We start from the raw sequence: 25,739 nt of genomic DNA, 5'->3' as shown, positions 1-25,739 counted from the left end.
TCTTTCACCCAGTTTGTCTCCCTGCTTTGGGACTTTTGGACTTGAGCTTTTGTGCTGGTGTCCAAACACAGTTCTTGCACTCCTGAGGTGGGTTTGAGACTTCTGCAGAAACTCATTGCACAATTATTTTTTAGCACGTTCAAAGTTTTTGCAACAAAAGTGCGAGCCTCTGAGAGTCGAGCGTGGAAACGGAGAAAACTGCAAACGTTTCAGGACAACCTGGAAACTCCCTCGTGGATGATGTTCACCAACCTTTTGCACAGAGACTGTTTGTCTGAGGCTTATTTTCCACTCTGCACCCCTGCCTGTCTTTTTAAGAGGGCTGTCATGGATTGAGAGACACAGATGTGTGGTTTCTCTTGTCCCTTCTTCTGCAGTTTATCCATCAAAACGTCAACATTTTGTCTCGAAAGGAATTGTTGGGTTTTAGAAAAGAAAGTAGATTTTTTTCCAGTTTTAGTTTCAACAGACTGCCTTTAATGAAAGGTGCAGGGCTGCAGGGGTTCCTGCTCATATGTATAAGCAGCACAGAGGACAAAAAGATTTGAATCACGTAAATAAACTTTGGCTACTCGCATCCAGATTCAATAAACAAGCGATATTTTCAGTCAGACTGCTCTCAGAAGTCTTGAGCCACAGCGTGCAGGTCTGCATATATCGACTGTGTGGTCCAGCTTCCATTCGGCTTCTTTCTCTCAAACTATCGATCAGCATTTCTGTCTGCCCACCTTCCTTAAGTCCTTTAAACCACCTCCCTCCCTCCTGTTCCTGCAGCCGCTTCCCTTCCTCAGACTCTGGTATTTCCCAATAAAGCCCCCTCCTCCTCCTCCTCCTCCTGTCTGCCTCTCTGTCATCCCCCTCCTCCTTTGCTTCCCCTCTCCTCTCCTCTCCTCAGATGGATTCTTCAGTCAGTCGTGTGGAACCGGAGCGGCTGCCGGAGAGACAGACCCTCAGAGAGAGGCAGCTCTGAGCCGAGGCTGGGTCGGAGCGCTCAGTGGCTTCAGACAATCACAGCCAGAGACAGACACAGGAAAACAGACAGAACACCACACAGAAAGAAAGGTTAAAGAGGGAGGGAGGGAGGGAGGGAGGTAAATATGTAACAGGATGTGGTTTCCCTGAGCTTTGCAGAACATACTTTGAGCATGACCTAAACGCACATATTGTACAAGTGTGTCTGAGCTCCGTTAGGTGGTGAGGGAGAGAAGACGAAGCAAACCTCTGGAGCTGCTGCTGCCGCCGAGCCAACAGGCTTGTTTCTCTGCCGCCTGCCCGAGGATTGGGTTTCTTTTCTCCTTCTGCAACCTCAGTCAGCTCGTTGGATCAGATCTGAGCCTCTCTTTACGCTTCTCTTCCCTCCAAAGTGGCATGCAGTTTTCTGAAGGAAATTCCTCCCCAGTTGCTGGATTTGTCTCCAAGCAGTGAACTTCTCAACCAGATTGTGAACCAGGTAAGTTTGCCTCCTGTTTTCAGCAGATGTGTCCGAACAGATGTGCTGCTCCACTGGACGGGAGCCACTGTAAACTTGGACCACATGGTACGAGGGGTTTACTGCACAACGCAGAGCTGATTTGTCAGATGATGCTGCGAGCCATGAGATCAAATCCACACACAGATGTTTCCACACAAATAGGTCTGGTTAATGTGAAGCGTGGGGGTCACAGATCAAATCCAGATTGTGTTTTCTTTGCCAACAAAGACACACAAGTTGATTTACTTTACTGTACGCATGGAGCCTGGACCCTGACTGCTGGTATATTCATTTTTCTCTTGATGTTTACATTCATCCGAGTTCTCGCACGAGAGGAGGAGGTTTAAAGGCAAAATAAGTTGAGGGATTTCAAGAGGTGAGGGGAGAGCAGAGGGGGAAGAGATGTCAGAGTGAAGGAAGATGAGGGCATGAGAGAGAGAGAGAGAGAGGAGAAGCCGGGGGAAAAACGAGTGCATGCTTCAGAGAGAAAGTGAATGAGGAGCTCAGTCTCAGTGAACTGCTGGTAATTAGTTCCAGCTGGTGAGATGTGGAGAACCGGCCGGCGATAACTCGACAATGTTGTAGGAGGGTCAGGAGTTTCCTCTGTTTCACACACATGTTTTAGGCTGCATGCTTGTGACGACCCTTCCTGACATTAAAAAACGTGTTTGCGGCGCATTACTCCTCTCTGGTCCTGTCTGTTAAAACTCCTTCAGTTTGTGTTCATTGGTCAGATACTTGATTAGTCATAAATTCCTCTGATCTTCTTTTGAATATGTCAACAAGTTAGGTTAAACCAAATCGTTTTTTCGTGCAGCTATCTGTGTTCATAGTTCATCTTTTCACTCAGGTTTTAACAGTTTTCTCTACAATTTACCGACTTTCTGTTCAAAACACAAGAAGAAGAAACAAAATTTTAGTGATTTCTCGACCAAGGTTTTGTGTCCTTGTGGTTCCTGAGTGATAAATTACCCAAATGTTGATCACAGCCACCATCTTTAAACAGTAGGCACTTTCATAAAACACTTCAAGCCGGTCCTGACGTGCCTTCTGGCCGCCTCGGTGTGATTTCTAAATGGACCGCGGCATCACGGGGGGGTTGGAGTCAGTTTGCAGCTGTAGCACCTTTGAGCCGCCGAGTGGGGCGGTAACAGAACCGTAACAGTCGACACGTGAAGAGGTCTGTTGGCTTTGCCATTCAAGGATGTGATGTAGTGCTGGCGTGTGGTCTGTGCGACCACCCAGCCGTGGGATTTAAAAGCCTAAGCAACAATAAACAGATCCCTTACAGAGGAGGAGAACGATGATGATGCACAGCAGCTATGCATTTATTAAAACAGTTGGTTCACCAGAAAGAGGATCACTAAACTGAGCTCATTCAGACTTTGGACTAATCTCTGTGACCATCTCATAAAACTCTGTGTTTATGCATCTCTTGTTCTGATTCTTTTGTGTTTTATTTGCTGTATTTGTGGGTTTGGCAGGGCCAGACGATGTTCTTGAGAGGAACATGGTGATGGAGAAGGAAAAGATCTGCTATGACTCAGTTTAGATAACTCAGTGTAAGCATTGGGAGCTCTATTTGTTTTGGTCAGCAGTCAGTAGCCAGTGGAGGTTAATAAGTAACAGAGTACCATGAGTGCTTTTTGGTTGATCAAACAGCAGAAGCTCCTCTGTGTTTTGGACCATCTGCAAAAACTTTACTTTGCACGATGCCAGAGGAGTGTTGCAATCGTAAAGGCCTGCGCTGGGAGACAGCTGGTGGGAGATGGAGAACAAGTCATGAATCATTGTTTTAGATTCCTTAAACTGACCTATTCATATTAATGAGGCAGAACGTCTCCCTCAGACTTTTACATCGTTATGCCGTCTGAACAAAGACAAAACGAAACGCTGAGAAATGACTGAGTTGTAGCAGTTTCAGTCAAACCTTGAAAACAATTTCATGCTCAGTCTCATACATTATATAGCACAGTATGTGATGTGAATGACTCTCAGCTACTACCACATCAACTTTTATCTCAGCATCTGTAAAATGGATTGAATTATAGCCTTTTTTATGGTTTCTAAGCTCAGTTGGCTGAGAATGCCATCTTGAATCAGGTCGACTACAAAAGTAAATAACTTTTAGAAGTACATTCAATGAATCTTTCCTGAAAGGGTTTGTTAAAATCTGTCCTGTGGTTCATGAGATCTTTTGGTAACAGACACCCACACAAACTGTCAGCGGCAGGCGAGAACTCCAGAGAGCTGCAGAGGTTTTTATTTACAACTACTGTAAGTTAATCCTATATGCTTAGAAGGGCTGGATCAGGTAGGATAAAATATACTGAACATTTTGTTGCTAGATCTGCACCTAAAAGCTTCAACCTTCAACCTTTAACCCAGGGGTGTCCATTCTTGGTCCTCTTTGGGCCACCATCCTGCATGTTTTACTTGTTTCTCTGCTCCAACACACCTGATTTAAATCAATGGGTGATCAACAGGCTTCTGCAGAACATGAAGAGGTGATTTAACCATGAATCAGGTGTGTTGGAGCAGAGAAACAAGGAAAACATGCAGGATAGTGGCCCTGAGGACCAGGAATGGACACCCCTGCTTCAACCTGAACCAGCTCTGCAAGCAAGTCTCTCAGATTGTTCAAACTGTCCAAAATGCTTCACTTTGATGGCTTAAAACTAAAACTCAAAGCACAGGAAGCCATTAAAGCACCCACATACAAGGCAGATATAAAGAAATCAACACTAATTAAAGAACTATCTGAAAGAAGACACATGAGACAAAAACTGATTATGAAAATGGATACTCATAATGACTAAAGCCTAACTCAAATGGAAATTATGTAATAAATACAAAAAGTTTAAGTTATTAAAACAATCAGTTATGCAAGTCAAGGGGAGCATTATGTTCAATGCATGGACACATGCAGTTTTGGACATGTGAGCATGCATAAATGCTGCACACAAACACAGCTGCACTCATCCCGGAACATGATTACAACACACACACACAGAGAAGAGGAACAGCTAACCATAGAAACCCCATCTGGCCGACGCCTCGCTGGCCACCCTGCAGCACGGCTGCTGGAAATGTGGAAGTGATTGTGGTTTGGGCTTCGCTCTGCTACAATGTCACTCTGAAATGGGAGTCATTACGCCAGGAAGAAGCAGAAGAACAAACATTTAATTAACCAAAACCCACAAGGAAACATTAGCATCAATGACATAATGGCCATAGACATGATGCACATAGATTTTGTGGTCTTTTGTAAAGACAGTTAACATTTATAGACCTTTTTTATGACAAATCTGCAGTGGTTTTTACTGTTTGTGTTGCTTAAGATTGCTTTATTATTTTAGTTATGGATGTTTTTGTAAATGCAGCTAATGGGAGAGCACTGGGTCCAAAACAATAAAACAATAAAGTATATCACATCTCACTGCATCGTCTCAAACAGAAAGAATAAAACTGTTAAATCCGTCTCTTATGATTTAATGCAATTTCCATAAAAATCACTAACATTTCTCTTTTCTGAAACTTTGATTTCTTTGTTGATTTTTCCCAATTGATGGTAAAAAGCATTTAAAAGTAGAAAAATAAGAAAAAATAAACATACCGTCACTGGCAGGCACATTTTTTGCATTTCCTCAGAATTCATGTGGGAACTTTTTAATGTGTGAAAATGATTTATTTTTAAAAAAATTTCACATTTGCCTCATCTTTGTTCTCCTCGCCCGACACAGATGTGTTCCCTGTTCACACGTATCAGTTCTGTGTGAATATAATTTTAGCTGTAGAATATAATATCCTGCTCAGTAACCAATGAATTTCTTAAACCTTTTGAGGAGGTGTCTCATGATGATTAGCTACTTGAACAGTTTTTATTTAAAGTCAGAAGCGTTGACCTTTATTGATGACTAACATTCATGGAAGCAGGTTTATGACCTTTATTAATGATTCTATATCATCACTCGAGTACAATAAACCTAAAAGCTAAATGTAACTACAGGTAAATAAACATCTTATGAGGAGTTTGAGTGAAGAAATCCTTTAAAAATCACTTGTCTGTTGAAACACGGAGAGCCGGTCGAGTTTCTGCCGCCGTCGTAAATGTTTGTTTTCCAAAATCTGTTTTCTTTCCCGGTTCGTCGTTTTGTTTGTTTTCTGACTCCGTGTTGATTTTCTGTCACTGCAGTCTTTTAGCAAACATGTACTTTAATCAGCTTATGTTTGCGATCTGATCGGGGGCCCGTGAATCCCTCGGTGGGGTGTGAAATTTGATTAAGGTAATTGGCAATCATTGGTGGATGTACACTCCATTGTGTACTCTGCTGCAGTCAGTATATAAAGACTAACACTGACAGACAGACTCTGAATCTTTTGTGCTCAGAAATGTTCAAGCTTCATTCACTTGAAACAGTTATTTTTATCCTAAAGTCATCCTGTTTGGCGGTTTCCAGGAAAAAAATTCAAGTTTAAATTATTATGAAAGGAGTTTGTCTGTACTACCAACAAAATATCTCATGAACAACTGGATCAAATTTAATGAAACATCCAGAAAATAATTATTTGGATCACAAATGGCCACCACAACCAACCAGCCTTGGAAAACACAAACATAGCTATAAATTAGTCGATTTAACAGATTGACCTAAAACTTGGTGTGGTCGTAGCTGAGCATTATCCCCAATGAGGGCTTCACATTACGAGATATTTTTGCTAAAACATTGTCATTAACATCATCCTTGTCTGTCTGTTAGCATAATATCTCATGAAACCCTCAGATGGATCCTAATGAAACTTTCATAAAATATTAATTTGATGTATATTTACAGCTGACTAACTTTGGGAGTCATCTCAATTTACAGGTAACTGACCTTAACACAAAAATCTCCATTAATCTAGTCAAATTTACAGATATTGAGCCAAAACTTGATGGGGGTGGTAGCTGAGAGTCATTCTCAACACATTCCCTGAGCGCTAACACGTCTCCCATTAGGCTGCACAAGAGTGAAACCAAAATGGCTCCAGCTCTGTCATTTCTCACCATAAAATCTTAGTTTAAGACCCTGGCGTGAGAGGAACGCTCAGCCTTTAATTAGCAGAAGAGTAGTAAAATCTCAACATAGATGAATGAGCTTTATTTGTTGTTTTTGTTTTTACAGATTATCCTTCTTATTTCAGTGCAAGCAGTCATGCTTCTCGAGATAAAAAGTTAAGATGTGGCGCGTTAAGAAAAACCTGTCCAGTGAAAGTAAAACACTGAAACCAAATATCAGCCGGTGGTGAAGCTTTGACTCAAGCTAGGGAGGAGAAAACCCTGCTCCCCTGATATTCCTTTACGTCAAACTGACTCCTGTTGTAATGGGTGGTCGGGAAAATTGCAGCGGTATTGATTGGGTAATGTCCAACATGGACATGTCAATAGGGTGCATAAAACTCTCAGAAGTCAGCTCGAGCTGGCTTTAATAAAGAATGACCTGCCTCCAGCCAATTTCACAGAAAGCAACGGCTTACTCATGGGAAATCTCCTCAAACCCCTCGGTATTATGAGGAAAATAAAAATCGTGGGAGCAACTGAAAGATTCTTTTAAATTTTATCAGGTATTTTTCTCTTTTCAGTCATGAAATTACCAAATCTCTGTTGTTGTTGACGGCCACGGCTAGATAATGTTTTCCCTTTTGTGCAAATCGCATGAAGAGATAATAAATTACGACCTCATGATTCGAAAAGACATGCAGACAGAAGAGAACGGGACGACCTAACTCTGTACGGATGAAGAAGGCTGGGCAAAAAAAAGAGAAAGGTTGAGGAAGATTGGTGCCTATTCTTCTGCAGAGACGGGAACAGTCATCGAGGGGTTGGTTCCCATGGCAATCGCTTCCCCGATGGGAGTGTGTGTTCGTGGGCGTTTGTGTGTGAGGACACACCGGGCCATGAGACTGCGAGGAGACGAGGTGGGCCAAGGCTGCCGAGCACCATGGAGACACTCTGAGCCTTGAAACAGACAGACTCTGTTGTTTATTCACATTCTCTCGGCCCCACTCGTCATCCTTCGTTCTTTTTTTGGTCAAATTCATCATTGCCAATGTGTATCGCCCTTGGACACTCAAAGCAAAAATAACTCAGTGAGCTGAAAATCCAATTCCACTTTTATCACCCATGGCCATCTCGTTGAGCTATCAAAGGTTTACATGCAATGATTTCCCCAACTTAAAGGCTTTCAAAGCACGCTTTAATTTATCAACATAAATTAAAACTAAATATTTGTCCCTTTTTTACAAGATTTTATAGATTGATTAGTTCCCTTTTGGAGTCGTTGACTGTGATGGCTTTCTTTCATTAGCCTTGATAAAAGATTAAAGCGATTTTCCATAAAAGATCAAATCAGTAAACATTAATTGGACCATAGTTTGAAGGAGAAGTTTACATCCACTCATCACGGGCATGAATGGTCTTTTAATGATTTATTCGAAATGTTCTTTTTCCAGGGTGGAATGGTTATACAACTTAGAAGTTCAATGATTTTTTAAAAAAACAAGAAATGGACAAACAAGTTTGAATTTATTGCTATTTTCTCCACTCCACACAGGGTCAAAATTATACATACAGACTCAAACACAGAGTTGATATTTTGGTAAATGTCCTTTAGTAGTTGTACCTGAACCACGAGCTGTTTGTATCCATCACAAGATTCTGGTGAAACTCTGGCTGATGTTTGACCACTAGAGTACCACAGTTCTTCAAACCAAGTACAAGTATAGATGTTTCAGTACTCGCAAATACAAGTGCCATCTCTTTGAACGTGATGTTCTGCTAAACGGCTGAAGTGCTAGATTTTGACTTTGCTGAGCAGAATTTGCAGCCTGCTTTACTTATGTCACCACAGTTTGAAATAGCTCCACATGTCTGATATTGTTCCTCCTCTACCACCTGGTATGAAAACACTTTTATGAGTATGAGCAGAAGTACATGTATCAGACCAATACCCAATATTGGTACTGGTGCATCCCTAATGACCACTCTTCCTGGCAGAATTGGTACGTTTCATTGGTTTTCTGCAGAAAACTGACTTTTAATTATATTCCACAAATTTTCAATCATGCTGAAGTTGGGGCTTTGGGAAGGCCATTCCAGAAGCTTAATATTAGCCTGATTTATCCAATCAGAAACCAGTTCTGATGTGTGTTTAGGATCATTGGAAAAACTCAATTAAAACCTGCCTAAAGTCTGTCTTTCAAGTTGGCCTAGAAGTGGTTAAATACATTTAAACAAAGTGAAATGTCTCCTTTTTTCCTGTTTAAAGGTTGAGTGTTGCTCTGCACATTCTTGTTTGTTAAAATAAATAAATGCAACAACTTTAGAAAGCAGTATCTTCACCACTGCCCATTTGAAGAAGAGGAAACCTTGTTTCTGATCTGCTGAATTTGCGATCAGATTTACAGAAACCATCTACTTCAACCCTGTAGGCTGAAGTGAATCTAAATGTCCTTACTGACTTCTCCAGAGGCCAAAGCTTTGACATCCTGCCTCTGTGTTCATTGTTTTGTCTTTTTTTTTTCTTTGCAATACTCTTAGCTGAAGGTGGTAAGGTCGGTGGGAAGGAAAGGAGGAAAGGAAGGACAGAGGGGGGATTTCCAACTTCACTAAGAGAAGCTCTTTAGGTTTTTAGCTGACTTGAGCAGAGGCTCAGAGGATTTGAGAAAAATAAGCCGTTGGATAAATTAGTCATGTGTCCTGTGACCTTTCCTAAAAAATGCATGGTTTGTCTTTTTTTTTAACATCTTTACGACTTAAATCCAGTAAATATATGCTACCAGTGCTAACTTACTCAGGTCAGTTGACTAATTTGGTATTTCGACATCAGCTTTAACGTAGCTGTGGCACAGGATGAGACAATAAAGTGATGATGATGGATTTCTACAGAAATGTAGGCTACAGGCGCCAAATAGCTAATCTTCAACACCTACATGTGTCCGCACATGAAAGAAGGGATTTTCCCTCATTTACCGGAAACAGATGAAGGTTTTAGACCAGAAGTGCGTCATGTCCTATTTATCTGCTTCTGCAAAAAACGAGTAACTAACCAGCCTTTTGTAACATCGCACCTATTTCTCATCATTTGTATGGAATATTCATGGTTTTATATCAACTAAAACTACACCAACTTAAGCTCTTTGTGCAATAATTATAAAACAAGTTAGATTCTAAATATACAGCAGCAAGTAATGAATCAGCCTACAAATTTAATGGCCTTGTAATATTTACAAAAACGTATTTTTTAGTCCGAGAACCTGGTGGCTGTAGCTAAAATGAAACGTTAATGAAGATCCTCAGGGCCGCTGATTCACCGAGTCCTGTTCTTAAATGTCAGCTAACTTTCTGGTTTCTGGTCTCCACTGACTTCCTGTCTGTTTCCATACTGGTTTTAAGGTTTTACTGCTTGTTTTTATACCTTAAAATGGTCTTGTCCCATCATATTTATGTGATCTCCTTAACATCTACACACCCGAAACAGAACTCTGGTCTCCCAACCAGTTTCTTTTAGATGTTCCAAGATCCGAACCGAAATATAAAGTTGACTGAAGTTTTTCAGGGACGACTGAGACTGTTCAGACTTTTACATTTATGCTTAAGACCCATTTTTATCCCTTGACCTTTGGCCTTGAGCTTTGATTCAAGAAGAGTACGAGACACAATAGAGTTGATGGTTTTCAGATTTTGTTGGCGTTTTATTTTCTTAAACTGCTCTTTCGATGTCTGGGATAGTTTAATAACTTAACTATCGCTTCTGTTGTTTTTAATGTGCTGTAGAAATAAATTTGATAAGTTAGATGGCAGATTTACTGAATGACTAAAGCTGGCCTTTTGTTTCAATATGATCCAAATGTGAGAAATTAGGTGTAAAAACGAGAGAAAAAAGTTTTCATCCAACATTTACTGCTGTATCTTAATTTGGTACAGCTGTACCCGTTCCTTGAGGAGATTTTGACCAAATGTGATTGGATCCAACCCAAACAAAGTGTGTTTGTGTATCTGTGCTGAAATGTTGTCTAAAAATTGCAGATTAAATACACTATGAAAGTTACTGATTTGACATTCAACATCTTAAGAACTTCTTTTTATTTGTACTTTTTCCTTCATTCTAACCCAAAGTACAGTGACATTTTATTTTATATAATTACAGATTTGTGTAAGGTTATCTCAGTCTGATGCAAAGTGTTTTGCAGTAAATGTTGATTTTTATTTTTTTTTTGGTGTAATCGTGAATTTTCAGTTTCAGCCGGAGTTCGTTGGTCGTAGCTGCATGTCTTCGTCTTTGCTGTTCATCTATAATATTCCACTGCAGGTTTTTGTTGGGATTTAGTGTTTTCTATGGTCTTTGAGCAGTTTTTTAAGATAATAAACACACCTTTTAGAAGGAGTCTCCCTGTTTTCTTGATATTCATTAGACAAAGCCAAATCTTCCAGCTCCTATTTTAGGAGTCAGTCAAAATTTGGGACATCAGCTCATTGTGTGAGAAGTAGGACAAGGAATAAAAATGCTGTGCAGTCTCATATACAGAGACACACTTGGACAGCCTATCTCACTGGCAGTCTGTATAATAAACTGTGAGCGCTGCTGGACCATCACTGCCCACCGCCGAACACGCCTCAGAGCTCTGCTTTTCCTGTCAGATTAAAAAGATCAAAACTCTGAATCAGGCAGAGAGCGCCAGAGAGATAAAGTGTGAAAGAGAATTGAAATGCACAGCCTTAAAAAGAGAGACTACATGGAGAAGAACAGAAGAAAAAAGTGTCCTAATTAATGTCTTCCTCCATTAATCCACTCTGAAGCTTTGCCAAGCTGCTGGGTTTGATCTGTGTGGCGTTACTATCAAAGGCCAGTAACGTGGTCCTGTAATGTGGGGAAGATCTCCGTCAGACGGCATTAAGGGCTGTCACTGAAGCTGAGCTGTCTCCGAGATGAAGACGGGCTTTTTGTGTGATCGTCTTCCCCTCTGAAGTATAATTTTCCAATAAGAATAACTGCAGTTTAAATCTGCACAAGCCAGTTATTCACATGGAGGGTGACATAATCGGAAGACTGTCTCTCACAGTGACATGATTAAAAAAGACTCGCTGTGAAAGTCTGCGGCTCACATTTAGCTCATTGTTCTGCTGTTTTAGTTTTACGGAAAAAAAATTTGGCTCGCACCGCCAAAATTTTGCTCGTGTTTTAACCATGGACAATCTGCTGAGAACAAAGTGTTGGACAGACCGGGCTGGGAATCAGCTGTTTTAAAATAATAAATAAAGACTTAGCTGTTAAGTTGTATCTGTTTTGGTCAAACCTTGAAAATAATGTAATGTGATGTGTGTTGCACATGATTTTCAGCTGCTACAACATCAAGTTTTAGCTCAATATCTGGAGATTTGACTGGCTTACAGCTGTTTCTGTTTGCTAACAATAATTAGCTGAAATTTCTAAGAATTTCATCAAAATCTGACCGGTGGTTTATGAGATATTTTACTAACAGAGGGTCAGAGCTGACTCCAAATGCTTAATGGCAACATTTGTTGGTGTTCAGAGTATCTGCTGGGGATCTTTCTGTGGGTTTCATTAGAAATTGTCCAGTGGTTCATGTGATATTTTGGTAACAGACACACAAACACACACCGGTAAAACCATCACTGTCTTCCTTTGCATTTCAGTGGTGCACAATAAATGTCTTCTTTTTTTGAAGCCAACAATTAAAGCCAAAGAAGTAATTAAATGCCAAAACCACACCCATCCAATCAACCTCCACAAAATGCTGGATTTAATTTTGAGACTAAGCTTACCTTTGCAAGTCCAAACACTTCATAATTCCCTTTCTTTTTTGAGAGAAAACTCAGATGAACTGGTGTTTGGGAGGTTTTGTTCAGTAAAAAAGAGGTTTTGGTCAGAAATCTATCAGCATGACTTTGATTATCTCGATTTAATTTAGTCTTATGAGCACTCAGCTGCCAAGATTAGAACCATATCAAACGTATTAACTGATTAGGACATTCTTTAATAAATAAAGACAAATTTCTTTTTAATATTGCTCCAAATCTCCAGAGGCTTTCGTCCCCTTTGACCAGAGGAAGCACAGAAAGCAGAACAAACCTCAGACTGACTGATTTGTTGACCCACAGCAGTGGTGTTGTCTATCACATTCAGCACAATTCAAAGTGCTTTGGGATGTTTTGCTTGAAAGGGGTCAATGCTGAGTGTATTCCCGCTCCAACAAAGCATCAATCTCCGCCGATGAGACGGGAATCTGATCGAATAAAACCTTAAAACGCCATTAGCAAGAGACAAAAGATAGAACCAACTGGAGAAAGGATCGTTTCTAACTCAGGCAAAAAGTCAAATCAATGGCTCTCTTCCTGTTTTTATTTTGTTCATATCTGCCCAGCGTCTCTCCTCCGTATAAAGCATCTCTAAATCCCTTCCTGTCAGCTGCCTGACGCCACCAGCTCGGAGGAGAGGTTCAAGGCGAGAATTTAACTGAAAAAAAGGCCAGAAAAACCTCATGTTTCCTCTCTCAGTTCAACTCTTAACGCCTGGTTTTTGTGAATATGGAATAGTTTATTGTTCCAGCCTTGCGTCTCACAGGTGTCCTGGTGTCCTCTCTCAGTTTGTGAGAACGTCTTGCTCTTGGTAGATTTACACACGTCCCATAATCCTTCCAGAACTCCTGGAGATGATTAGGACCTTGGAAATCTTTTTGTATCCATCCCCTGACTTGTACTTTTCAATCATCTTTTCTCTGAGCAGAGTCACGTTAAATGGGGTTAATGTTTATCAATCCCTCCAGGATTTCGCGGACATTTTTTGTGATTGTTGGGGCTAAAATGCCTGATTTCACGGGGCATTTTCCTAAAAGTTGCAATTTTTTTTTTACTAAAATCAATAAAAAACCATAACTTTTAATATCTAAACCAAAAATACTTCCTAGTTTTGTAAGATAATTCCCAACAAAAGGTGCTTTATTTGAGAACTTTGATAGCTTCTAAACTGACATTCATGAGCATTTCTGGATCGTCCCTGGTCTGCAGCTCTCCTCACATGTTTTGCAGACACAAAGTGTTTGTCGATGCGTTTATGTTCCATGATTACACTNAGGAAACTGGTTTGCTGAAATCTTTGTGGGCAAATGTGAAGCATTAGCGCACATTTTGGCTTCGGTTGCTGCTCCTGCACGCTCCCGGCATTCTGATGTTAACAGGAAGTGACGTCACGTGTCTTCTTCCTGAGTTATTTGGGGTTATTTTGTATTCCACGCTACACAAACCCACAAAGAAGACAATAGACCGCAGAAACGGTGGTGAATCACTTTAGAAACAATAAATATTGGGTTAAAGTTGCAGGAAAGTTGCAGTGTTTTGGGCAAAGTTGCACAAAGTTGCGTTTTCCCGGGGTTTGCTTGATTTTGCGTTAATAGTTGCGATCGCAACATCGCAAAATCCTGGAAGCTCTTGTTTATGCACTTATTTCACGTATTTTTTATTTAATTGGTATTACTTTTTTTGTTTTTGTAAAGAAGGACAGATTATATTGACCGTGATTGATCTATGACAGCAATAAAAGGTGGTGAATACATTTTACAGGCACTGCATACATAATTGGTCGATGGTTCCCACCCAGGGTTTGTGTTCACCCTCCACATCTTGGGTCATTTTCTGCGTTTCCACGTGGTAGAAAGCATTTCTATAAACGCTGTCATATTTATGAGGATATTTTTAGAAACAAAACATAAAAATTGCTTCAGAAAAAAATAAAACAGTTCCCCTGAGGACAAGTCCTAAAAATACCTGCGCTTGCCTACAGCTCACACTCCCTCCTCACCGTCTCCAGGATATACAAGCCTCTTTGTTTTTCTTTCTCACCCCTACCTTGACCTCCTCTTCCTCCCCATCCCATTGTTCTCACTGCCTCTTCTCCGTATCCTGCCTCGCCCCCACCCTCTTGTTGTGCTGCCTGTCCCCGGGGCGGCGGGAGAAATGATTAAAGTTATTTACAAGTAACTGCTGGCAACAGAGGAAACCTGAGCCTTCTGCGTGTGTCTCTCCGTTCTGCTCCCTTTGATGGCGGAGTCATTCGCAACACTTTGTGGTGAACCGCCGCGCGGCGTTCTGAGTGACAATTTAAGGCGCTACTGAAGAGCTTTTAGGGATTTCTAAAGAAATTTCTTGGATTTTTGTTGCCGTTGTTGTTCTTGAAACGGATTCACTACATCTTCCCTGCTTTCTAAGATGCAACACCTCTAATTAAAGGCCTAGTATTCCTTGAACGAATGCATATCGCCCGCTGATGAAAAGGGATGCAGTTTTAGTTGTTTTGGTCAAACTTTGTAAATAATATTAAGATTCTGTCAGTACTTGGAATATGCGTTGAGGACGATGCTCAGCTACTACAACATCAAACTTGAGCTCAATATTTGAACATCTGAATGAGTTATAGCCATTTTTGTGTTTGCAAAGATGATGATGTGCATCCAATGATTCATTTCTGAGAGGTTCATTCAGACTTGTCTTATGATTCCTAAGGTATTTTGCTAACAGACAGACAAACGAGCCCACACACAGAGTCAAAAGCAAATACATTTACGTCCTTTTGCTTTTGGTTTTTGTATTAATTAGAAAGCCACCGGTCCATTTCAGAGGCTTGTAGAGATAAGATTCATAAAGTCCAACAAAGGCCTTCATGTTCGAGCCGCTGGAAACACAGCCTTTCATGACAACTGGGATGAATCTCATGCTTCATATCTCTCTTTCCTCTCCTGGCAGCTTTGTCACACGCTGATCACCTCTTTTCTATTCAGCGCGCTCTAATTGCACGTACTTTCTCTCTTTCTGGACTCTGTTCACCAACCCCCACTTTTCAGATGAACATTCTGCATCTCGGCCACCCCCGTCTATTCTCCCTCCCTTGATTGATTCTCACCTTTTCCATTCTTCCAGTTCACCTCATTAATGCCCCCCCCACCCCCCACCCCCGTCAGCCCATTTCCTTCCTCCGTCCCGACCCCCTCCTCGCTTCCTGTCCAGCCGTCTCTGAAGCTGACTCGGATTCCTTCGAGGCCCCGCAACCGCCTGTAATTAGAAAGCAGCATAATAAAGTAACAGAGACGGTTGCTCATCAGTGGAGGTGGAAGGAGAGGGCACCGCCGCCGTCTATCCATCCATTCTTCCAGGAGTTTAATCAGCGGCACACAATGGGGTGTCACCTGCTCCGAGAGGCGGCCTCTGGAGACGGGCAGTCAGATCGTCGCCACTCCACGCCAGCTCTATGAAACCTCCTCTCTCTCGCTCAACTATCGTTTTTTCAGCTTTATTCACAAACATTTGTTCAGCAAGTTCCCGTTTCCGGTTTTTGAATCCGAGTAAATTCACAGAAATGCCAGCGTGAATAAATGTGAATAAACGAAAGTTGAAAGGTCAGTTTCTGAGCTACAGTGTTGTGCAAAAGTTATAAACCGTCCTCAATGCTTTTACATTTTATTTCTAAGCAGCAAGAACTCCTTTTAATATCTTAAAGTGTTTTTGATGACTAGTTCTACAAGCTTTCTGAAGGGTTTTAACTCTGACCTCTGAATCAGTCAGTTAATAAAAGGCTCCAAACTAAAGAGATGAACCAGGGTTGTATTTACACTTTTATGCTCTTACTAAAGGTGGACGAAGCAACACAAAGGTGATCCATCTTCCTCAGATCTCCATCAGCCACAAAAACATAATTTACAATGAACATATTTATTCACAGGTGTTTAAGTGACAGAAGATGGAGTTTCTTGTAGCTTCAGGATGCACTAAAGATAAAAATAAGAAACAAAACAAATCCTAATTTTTTTTAAACTTTGCTATTCAAAAGAAAATGAACCAAAAGTCAATCTCTGACCTACCTAATGAAGAAAAACACAAAGAAAGGGTGTTCAAATAAAATGTCAGCCGAGTCAGAAAAGGGTCTGAAAAAGAGAAAATATCCAGTCGGAGTAGAACGAGCAGAATGATTGGAGATGATGGAAAGGCAGCAGTGGCTCAAATAACCAGTTGTTCCAACAAAAGTCTGCAGATTTCATTCTCTGAACACACAACGCGTCCAATCCTGGGAGCAGAAGACCCCACCGGGGTCACTGCTGTCAGCTGAGAGCAGGAAACTGAGGCAACAGTTCTCACAGGCTCACCAGAACTGGACATTAGGAGACGAGGGAAACATCGCCTGCTCGGATGAGTCTCAATTTACTGAACTCCAGCTGGTTCCACAAACAAACACCAGACCTCAATCCAATCATGCACCTCAGGGATGCGGTGGATTCACATCACAGCTGATAAATCTGCAGCAACTGAGTGATGCTGGCTTCTCAATATGGACCAAAATCTGCGAGGAATGTTTCCAACACCTTGTTGAACCTTTAACATGAAGAAAGGCCGTCCAGCCAGGTACTAGAAAGGTGGACCTAATAAAGTGGGCGGTGAGGGGACATTTATTAAAGACACACATCTGTAAAAACACAGAACTTAGCAAAGAAGAAGTTTTAAAATTGAATTGTTAGGCTTTTTGTTACCAGCAACCAGTGACAAAGAATCAGTTTGTTCCCGTGTCTTTATTCGAATCTATAAAAAATACCAAAGATAAGACCGTTTGACAGACAGAAAATAAGGTTTTATCTCCAAAAAGATGATTTTTTTTTTTCGAAAGAGCCGTTAGCTGAAAACTTGTCTGGAAGACGATGCTTCTCTCAGGTGCCGTGTCAGGTCTTTGATGGATTTTGTTCCTTTTTTTAAAGACAACAATTTCATCTGCTGAAGATTTATCTGCTGTCAAGATCAGGGACAAGGACAGGACAAAAAAAAAAGAATGAACAGCAGTCAAAGTCAAACAGAAAGAAAAAGACATTACGGTTGGTTGAAAACTTTTGCACAGACTTCACAGTGTTAAAACCCGTCCGTCTGTCTGTCCAGCAGGTCTGACTGTCGAACTGTGGAGCCATGGGCTGCGGCCTGCGAAAGATGAAGCCGGCGTCGGAGGAGAACAGTCCAGGGAAGATTTACTCCACCCTGAAGAGACCACAGGTGGAGACCAAGGTGGGCGTGGCCTACATGTATCGCTACCTGGACTTCCTGATAGGAAAAGACGGTAAGATCGACACCAATCAGCTACAGTCCTGTGCATTGATTGTTTGTTGACACCTGGCAGCTTATTTGATCATTCAATCAGACACAAACGTCACTGCATTCGTAGTGATCCTCACATCTTTATTTAGCTGATTTTTTTTTTTTGTCCAGCCAAGACATAAAAATGTAAATCGCAGTCTCTTCTGCATGCACAGCTGAGATTATAGCTCAAGGTTTTCCTTGGATCCTGTCACTGCATGATAAGAAGTTTAACAAACACCTGATCTGCAAGACAAAATATGCGTCTGGGATGTTTGTCGTCTCTAAAAATAATAACTCTACCTTCGATGTGATTAGTCTGACCGCTCCCCCACTGAAAATGCCATCACACTGAGCCCCCGGGAGACAAACATTAAAGACTCCGATGCTGAAGGGATCTGTCACTCATGGAATAAGAGCACGCTGGCTGTAATTTTCATCATGATTTTCTTGTAATGACAGAGTGTTAATTAGTGCTTGTTGCCTGTATTGCAGCATCCATTATAATTTCTGTTCTGACAGTTAGTCAGGCGTGATTTGTGCTAATGATATAGAACTTTCCACACCAATACATGTCAACCATCCTGCCGGCGCCTATAAATTATGCATGCCGCAGTTCATCTTTCTATAGCAAACAAAGTTTCCAAAAGTTGCCTGACGAGTTGGGAGTGTTGTTCTGTTACAACGGGTCACCTTTGGGCTATAATCAGCCAGGAGAGGGTTAACTTTGGAGAGAGATGCTGAGACTGTGTTGTGCATGGAAATAAAGAAAAAAAAACCCGTCTCTTTCTACAAAGATAGCACCCTTCCACCAATGCATAGCCATGATCAGAGAGAATCCGCCTGCAGAGTCGCCTCCTCTCCTCTTCCTGTCCTCAATCAGAGGTATTTATGAGACGGGAGATGGGTGTTGCTTCCTGAGGTACAGAAACCTGACTGCATGGCTCAGGGACAAATATTCTCTTATTTTATCAGGAGGATGAGTTCACGTGCTTGTAATAAACTCAAAAAACCTAAAAAAAGACCTAAACTTTCCCTCGGTTTTATTAATAAGAATTGATTAAATCAAGTTATTTTGAATTCAGGGTTTCCAGACTCTTTCACATGTTGCATTTTCTAAAACATAAAGATCAAATTTTCTAAATGTTGCCTAAATGAGCAGGTTGTTTTTCACATTAACTTTAAATAAAACATTAATTTAGTTGTCTTCTTTTTATTGTAGAGTTCACAACTTCCAAAAACTGAAATAGGAAATACTAATTGGGCATCAAAGTGTCCTTGTTCAAAACATCGAACCCAGGCCTCATTACACTTGTTGTTGTATTAGTGATTATATAAAAGTGCAGAATATAAAGTGTAAAATATAGAACAGAACGTGTGTGAAAGTGTGAATGAGAAACACGGTAAATTGCTTTGCATTACCTGGAGAGAATAAAAAGACGCTAAATAAGTGTGTAGACAGGTTTTGGAGGGGTGAAAGTGAGTTTTTATTTTATTTTTTTAAATTGCATACAACCCCTATACCAAAAACAAACAAACAAACAAACAAAAACAACTGTGAAGTTGTTAAAATGAAAACAAAAACAGATTTCATGAACTCATATTTTATTTAAATTTATTCAGAATAATGTTCCTCACTGGAAAATTGGGAAGACTGAATATCCCGTCTTCTGCAGCTCATCAAAGAAATTCAAGAATCCAGAGAAACCTCTGAGGTCAAAGGTCAAAGCAGGAACACTGCCACAGATCATCGTCTGTAAACACAGTTCACTGTGCCGTCCACAAATGCTGCTTAAAGCTCTATCAGGCAAGGAAGAAGCCAGATGTGAACAGATGTGTCTCCTTTAGTTTTTTGCCCCTAAAAACTAAAGCTCCTTCTTCATCTCTCATTTTGTCAGAGACACCAGTTCAAGTTCAATCTTTATTAGATTTTGCAGCAAGCTGAGCCAGCAGAAATAAACGAGGCTAAACTACCCAAAGCCATTTACAGAATTAATCCACTCCATCACAGAGAATATTATTCATAATCTGCATGATGTGTTCAAATCACAGGTGAAATATTTAATATACTGTTTTTCTGCTCACCAAATAAGACGGTTAGGTTGGCTGTGAGCTCATTTCTCACTCTGATTTTTATTGATTAAGAAGACAGAAAGTCAGCCGGACTAAAGGTTGGGGCTAAAATAAGATTATAGGTCCGGGATTAGAGCGAGATTAGGGCTAAATATGTAATGGAGGTCATGAAGTTAATGGGAAATGAAGGCGTACGCAGCAGGTCAGGGAGCAGTGACTGCTGTATATGTAGCCATCCCTCGGTTATTTCTGCACCCCCCCTGACAGACAGAGCTGAAATGGTGGCGGGTGGGGGTCCTGTTTGTGTGCTGGCGTGGAGGGGGAGGCTACAGGAAGCAGGGAGATGCAGTGTGTGGCGTGCTCATCCTGACAGTTGATTAGTCTCCATTAGTTTGTCAGGCGGACGGGGCTGGATGGATGAAGGAGCCGGGGAACGTCCGGGGGCCAGGCGTCCTACGGGACCTGAAATGAGGGCGGGGTGATGGGAAAACGGTGCCTCTCTTTTGTGTGTGCCTGGCTCTTGGCCATATTATTATTTTTATTATTATCTACAAGTCGACTCCATAATGGAGGGGGTTAGTACTTAGAGTAATCAGTTTCCTTTTTTTCACTGTCAGGGTGCCTCCAGTTTGTTTCTCTCTTTGAAATGAGTGTGTGTGTGTGCATTTCCCATAAGAGCACATTAAGTTTACAAAACATGCATATACGTGCCCCCCCCCCCCCCNNCCCCCCCAGTGTGTGAATTAATTTGCAGCATCAGCAGATTTTTAGGTTGAAGGGTTAGTGTGTAATTACCTTGTAGCGTGCTGTAAGTGAGGGTAATGATTCATTTTTTTCTGCAGGAAACCTGTAAAATATTTAAACAGAATCAAAGATTATGAATAAGGAAACAGTCTTTGGTTCTGTAGAGCTGCAGGGCACGGTCATAAATACGGACACTTACACTGTTAGCTTCAACAAAAACCACAGCTAGTTTATTTACTCAATATACTGGGTCGTTACATTTAGTTTACTCAACCACTGTGTTGCCTATAAATTAACCAGTACGGGTTTATATGTTTTGTTTTGTTTGTTGTTTCAGTCATAACCTTTAATGCGACTCCTCAGTTATAAAGCTAATGCAGAATTTACAGTTTATAAAACTATATTTATCAACCGAAGCGATAATGTTTTTATCAGTGTGTGTTTGTGTCTGTCTGTTACTAAAAATATCCCAGGAACCACTGAACAAATGTTAACGAAACTCTCAGAAAGTGAGCGTCGGATGCACATCTACAGCTGATTTAAAGCGTGACGTAGCAGCTGAGCGTCAGTGAGTGTGACACCCGGTGATACTGTATAAAATCCAGCATTATTTTCAAGGTTTTAACCCAAAAAAGAGACTAAAACTCTGGAATGAAACGCGGGGGCGATATGCATTCCTTGAAGTCATGCTAAGCCTTTAATCTGACATGTTTTCAGCCGTGAAAGCACATGATTTTCCACATGTGAAGTTGACTAAACGGTTGGCAGTTTTAGATCATCCTGAAGTGTCACGGCACCAAAACACTGCGTGAATAAACTTCTTCTACCAGGACTGCTCATTTTTGCACCATAATTGTTTGTCCATTTAGAAAATAAAGCTTAAGTAAACAAAAGATTTATTCAGATGACAAATTTGAATTAATTTGGTTATCATGAGATAACAGAATAATCAATTCATGATTGAGAAACTCACATCAAAATGAATAACTGCAGGCTGTTTCTTGCTTGTTTTGAAGAGATTCTCTGTTAGCTGATTTATAATTTCAGCACTTTTTAAACCTGACCTTTCAACAACTTCAAAGAGTTACAATCACGGTCATTTTCCTCGAGAAAATAAATAATAATATTATTATTAATATTGTAATAATTAAAAAAGATCCCAATAACTTCCTGCTCAAAGTGCATGCAAAAAAGAAATACTAATTTCCTGATCAGTCCTTTAACATCCTGCAGCCCGACGGTGGACTCGTGACCCCAAAACAGCTTGAAGGTCCCATTCTTACACAGCTGGAAATCACCCAGAAACCTGCAGGAAAATATAATGTGATCGTCCTACTAAACACTTTGTTGTCTGTGGGGATAAACCCTGTTAAAGTCACTATTTTACTGCTCTGGTTTCATGATGAGAAATGCTTAATAAGGGAAAATGTTTGGTATAAAAAATAAAAGTAGCGGAAGCAGCAGCAGCCTGCCTCCGAACATTTAAAACGGTGCAAATTAAAGGCTGACGTTTTTGTTTCCGCTCTCTCTTGTTGGGAGATTCTGTACTGTAAGCCCCCGTGATGCTGAGTTCACTGCTGCAACCGTGAATAATGTTTGCAATAATTGCTCGCCACAGAATTAGATCATAGCTGCTGCCGCCACCGAGTCCCCGCAGGTTACTCACCAGCCAGCAAACGTACAAAAATAACACCTCTCAGAGCAGAAACACCGATGAGAGGGAGGGGGGAGTAAATTGGTGAAGAGTTGTACGTAATAAACCTGCTTTAAATATCAACGTGAACCAACCAACTGCACATTTGGAGCAGTTTCATGGTCATTCGGCTGCATTCATTCAAGCCTGAAAAAGCTTGAAAATACCCCCCCAGAACACAAAACCCAAGTCTAATTGATACTAAGATCACGACACTAAGGGGAACTGAGAAAATGCTTGGCTGTTGCTGTGTCAGGTGGTGTGGAAACCGGTCATTTGACTCCAAATCTGAGCGCTGCAGACTCGGGGACATTAACTCCCAAAATGTTAAAATCCACCGGCAGGAATGAAACACTGGAAACTTGCTCAATGTGCAGAATCTCTGCAGCGTGTAGGAAGGGAAAGAACGACGTTGCCCTTGACATAAGAGCTAGTTAGCTGCATAAAAGCCCCCCCACACACACACATAAAGGGCCGGGCGCACAGTTCGATATCATCTTAGAAACGAGACACATCATTTATATGCAAAGCCCCCCAGAGCCCCGAGTCCCCTTGTTAATATGAGCTGTAGCAGTGGTGGCAGGTGAGTGAGAAGCCCCCCCCCCCCTCTTTCTTTCCTTTTACACATAAGACTGAGATTCAGGATGGGTCAGCAGGAACGGCTCACGCCGGAGCTGCTTTCTGAGGGGAGATTAGTTCACAAACGGCGGGGGAGCTGGGATTTATCCCCCGGCTCCTCGGCCTGAGAGCTGGAATTGAATCACAGTTACTGAAAGGGGGGGAGAATGACATTGAAGACTGAATTCACGGTCATCGAGTTTTTACATTTTATTTCCATTGTACCCACAGAGCTGGAGGTGTGTCTGAGCGGCTCGGATCAGAAGATGGTTGTAGGTCAGATGCAACCAAAACTCAGCAAAATGATGAGTTTTAAGAATGCAGAACGAGAAATCAAACCAAAACTACTTCATTATTAATCTGGACTTCCTTTTGGAACTCAGATCTCATTATTGAAATAATTCAGTTTTCTTAAAAAAAGGTTAAAAAACAAAAACAACTGGACTTCTATTCTGTAATTGAATCATCCGAGGAGCTTTCTCAATTCAGAAATAGAGAGTGTGGAGTTGAGCTTTTAAAGCTGAGATGTGATGTAAGCTGGATTGCTTGCAAATTGTTCTCACTCTCCTAACAATGGAGGCTCGTTAGAGTCCTTGTTTGTCTGACTCACTGAGGGGCCACTCTTGTCACATGAGTGCAGGTGTTGATTGGAGTGAAACTGACTGGAAATCAGGCCTAAAGCTCCATTATATGTTTTTGAAAGCTGAAATCTGAGACCTCCTCCTCTGTTAATGTTGGTTTCTCCTTTTTGACATAGATGGCTTCTTTTACCCCCCTCTCGAACCATCTGTCTTCTTGGTCCAAAATATGAACATTTTGGTCCTCAAAGGAGTGTCCCTTATCCTTGAGGTGCAGTTCTATTTCTGAATTGAGAAAGCTCCTCGGATGAGAAGTGAAATGTCTTCAACTACAAAATAGAAGTCCAATTGTTTTTGGTTTTTAACCCTTTTTTGAATTTTTACCATGGCCTGGATGACTGAGAATCTACACCAGCATAATTCAGTTTTCTCTCATTTCAGCGTAATGAAAAAAGCATTGCTGAAAGATCTGCACGCCAAAGTTTTAAGCAAAGATCTCATGCAGTCTGTTAGAGCTCAGAATATGTGTTTGGGATCCGACTCAGCTACTGCAAAACCTAATATTAGCTCAATATCTGTTTTTAGAGCTTTGTTTTTGTTCAGCATCAGATAAACTGGAATCTTCCGGACGTTTGTACAAAGTATGCACAAACTGCCACACGTCGGCCGTACAAACTCACGCCTGTGTCGTCGTTTCTTGTTCCGGCCTCCTTCTGAGAGGCGTGTTTCGTTTTGAAGCGCTCAGGCAGCAAAATGCCAACCCTTTGTCTGCGAAGGCACAGATGTCTGAGCAGCGTTTTATGAGAGCGACAGAACCCGAGCTCAGCACGTTCAAACAGCTGCAACTGCTGACAAAGTTTTCGGCAACAGGAAACGCAGATTTCTGCCTGGTTCCTTCCTGTTTCTCTGCCCTCCGCCCTGCTCAGAGATATGCTTAAGATTAGCTCGTCCTGCCATGCTTTCTGTGCAGGCTACAGCTAAACGTGATGCGTGTGTGCGTCTGAAATGTAATTTCCCACACCCAGAGAGACATTTTCCCTGTGATTAGATTCTGGTTGTTCAGGCATGGATGTGCCGCAGGTTTTCTCAGCTGGATGTCAGTTCTTATTGGAAATAAGACAAAGGGTCAGAAGGCCGGAGAACAACAGGAAAAACAAATCGAGAGCAGGTGTAGAACAGTAAATAAGATTCGAAGAGACATCTGAATGTTTGGAGCTGTTTGTTATCGAAAATCCTTCAAGATTTCTGAGATTGAGTCGTAGCTATGATTTTTAAATTACCTCCTTATCAACCATCTCCGTGCTTCGGCAAAATAACACATCCTGAGACTGTCTGGGTTTTATTTTTCAGATCTTAATTTTGAACGTGGGTGGGAAACCTGCGTCAGAGTAAGTGAGTGTGTTGAACAAAGAGGAAATGAGGGGAGAAAGATAGAAACCAAGATAGGGGTTGTTTGTGGCGTGTTGGAATAGATGTACGTTCTGGCCCGGCTCCGTCTCGGTTTGTCCCGTGTTTACGTTCGTTTGTTCTGCCGCATTTCATCTTTGAACATGGCCTGTGGGCCTAACGTGCTGCTTTTTCCTGCCTGCCTGACAGATAATACGCCTGAGCGCCCCCTCAAAGCTTTATTGGCTCTTATTGCCCTCTCACTCAGATCCAATATGCCAGTATTGATTGTGTTCAAATGCAATCAGGGTCTCCACAGCAGAAGAGCAAACAATCTAAATTTAACAAAACACCTCCGCTGGTCTCCAGCCTCCCCCTGATATACACCTCCCATAGAGGAACGAATGTATTTGTGTGTGTATGTGTGTGTGTGGCTATTTCTAGAGCCTAAAAAGCAGAATATACAGGAAGTTACTTCAGCCTTGAACTCCTTTCGTCCCAGATAGGAAAAGAAAAATGTGTTTTTGGGTTCAATGTCTGCGTTCTGCTCTGCGGAGCAGGATTAGAGGCTTATCCAGGTAACTACGGCTTCAGTTTGAGATTTTTAGTTTGAGATCCATCGCCATGGAAACTGACGCTGGAAACCTACGGCTCGCATCTTACTGACCTGCGACTGCTGAGCACTAGTTAGCGTCAGGAGCGAGTCTTCAGGATGTCCTTAAACGTCTGCGAGGGTTCTCAGTTTCCTTGCAGAGGCTCGCTTGAAATTACATCTCACGATAAGTAATAACTATTTAAAAAATGGTTTAAATCTGCATATATTCGTTTCAAAAGTGTACTCTGGCAGATAAAATCATCATCAGGTGAGTAGGATATGAGCAGAGGTGGGCAACAAAAAATGTCCACCACCTGAAATACAGTTTTCCGAGCCAAGCACATGGAAATAAGCTGGGATTTTTGAAAAATCACATAAGCGGCAGGGTTATTACCTGGATGCCTCACTCACCTGATGGC

General features: G+C 41.4%; 1 protein-coding gene across 1 annotated transcript in view; it reads left to right on the top strand.

Annotated features, from left to right (window-relative positions):
- Positions 1-879: 879 nt before the first annotated feature.
- LOC108245997 (raftlin-like) overlaps positions 880-25,739 on the top strand; it is a 138,978-nt gene continuing 114,118 nt past the window's right edge. Inside the window, exons 1-2 of the mRNA XM_025009884.2 lie at positions 880-1,450; positions 17,442-17,616. Coding sequence (XP_024865652.2) covers positions 17,469-17,616 — 148 coding nt within the window. The 5' untranslated portion in view covers positions 880-1,450; positions 17,442-17,468. The remainder of the gene's footprint in view (positions 1,451-17,441; positions 17,617-25,739) is intronic.

The sequence above is a fragment of the Kryptolebias marmoratus genome, linkage group LG16 (genome assembly GCF_001649575.2).
Source record: "Kryptolebias marmoratus isolate JLee-2015 linkage group LG16, ASM164957v2, whole genome shotgun sequence".
NCBI lineage: Eukaryota > Metazoa > Chordata > Actinopteri > Cyprinodontiformes > Rivulidae > Kryptolebias > Kryptolebias marmoratus.
This window is presented reverse-complemented; position numbering and strand designations above follow the sequence as displayed.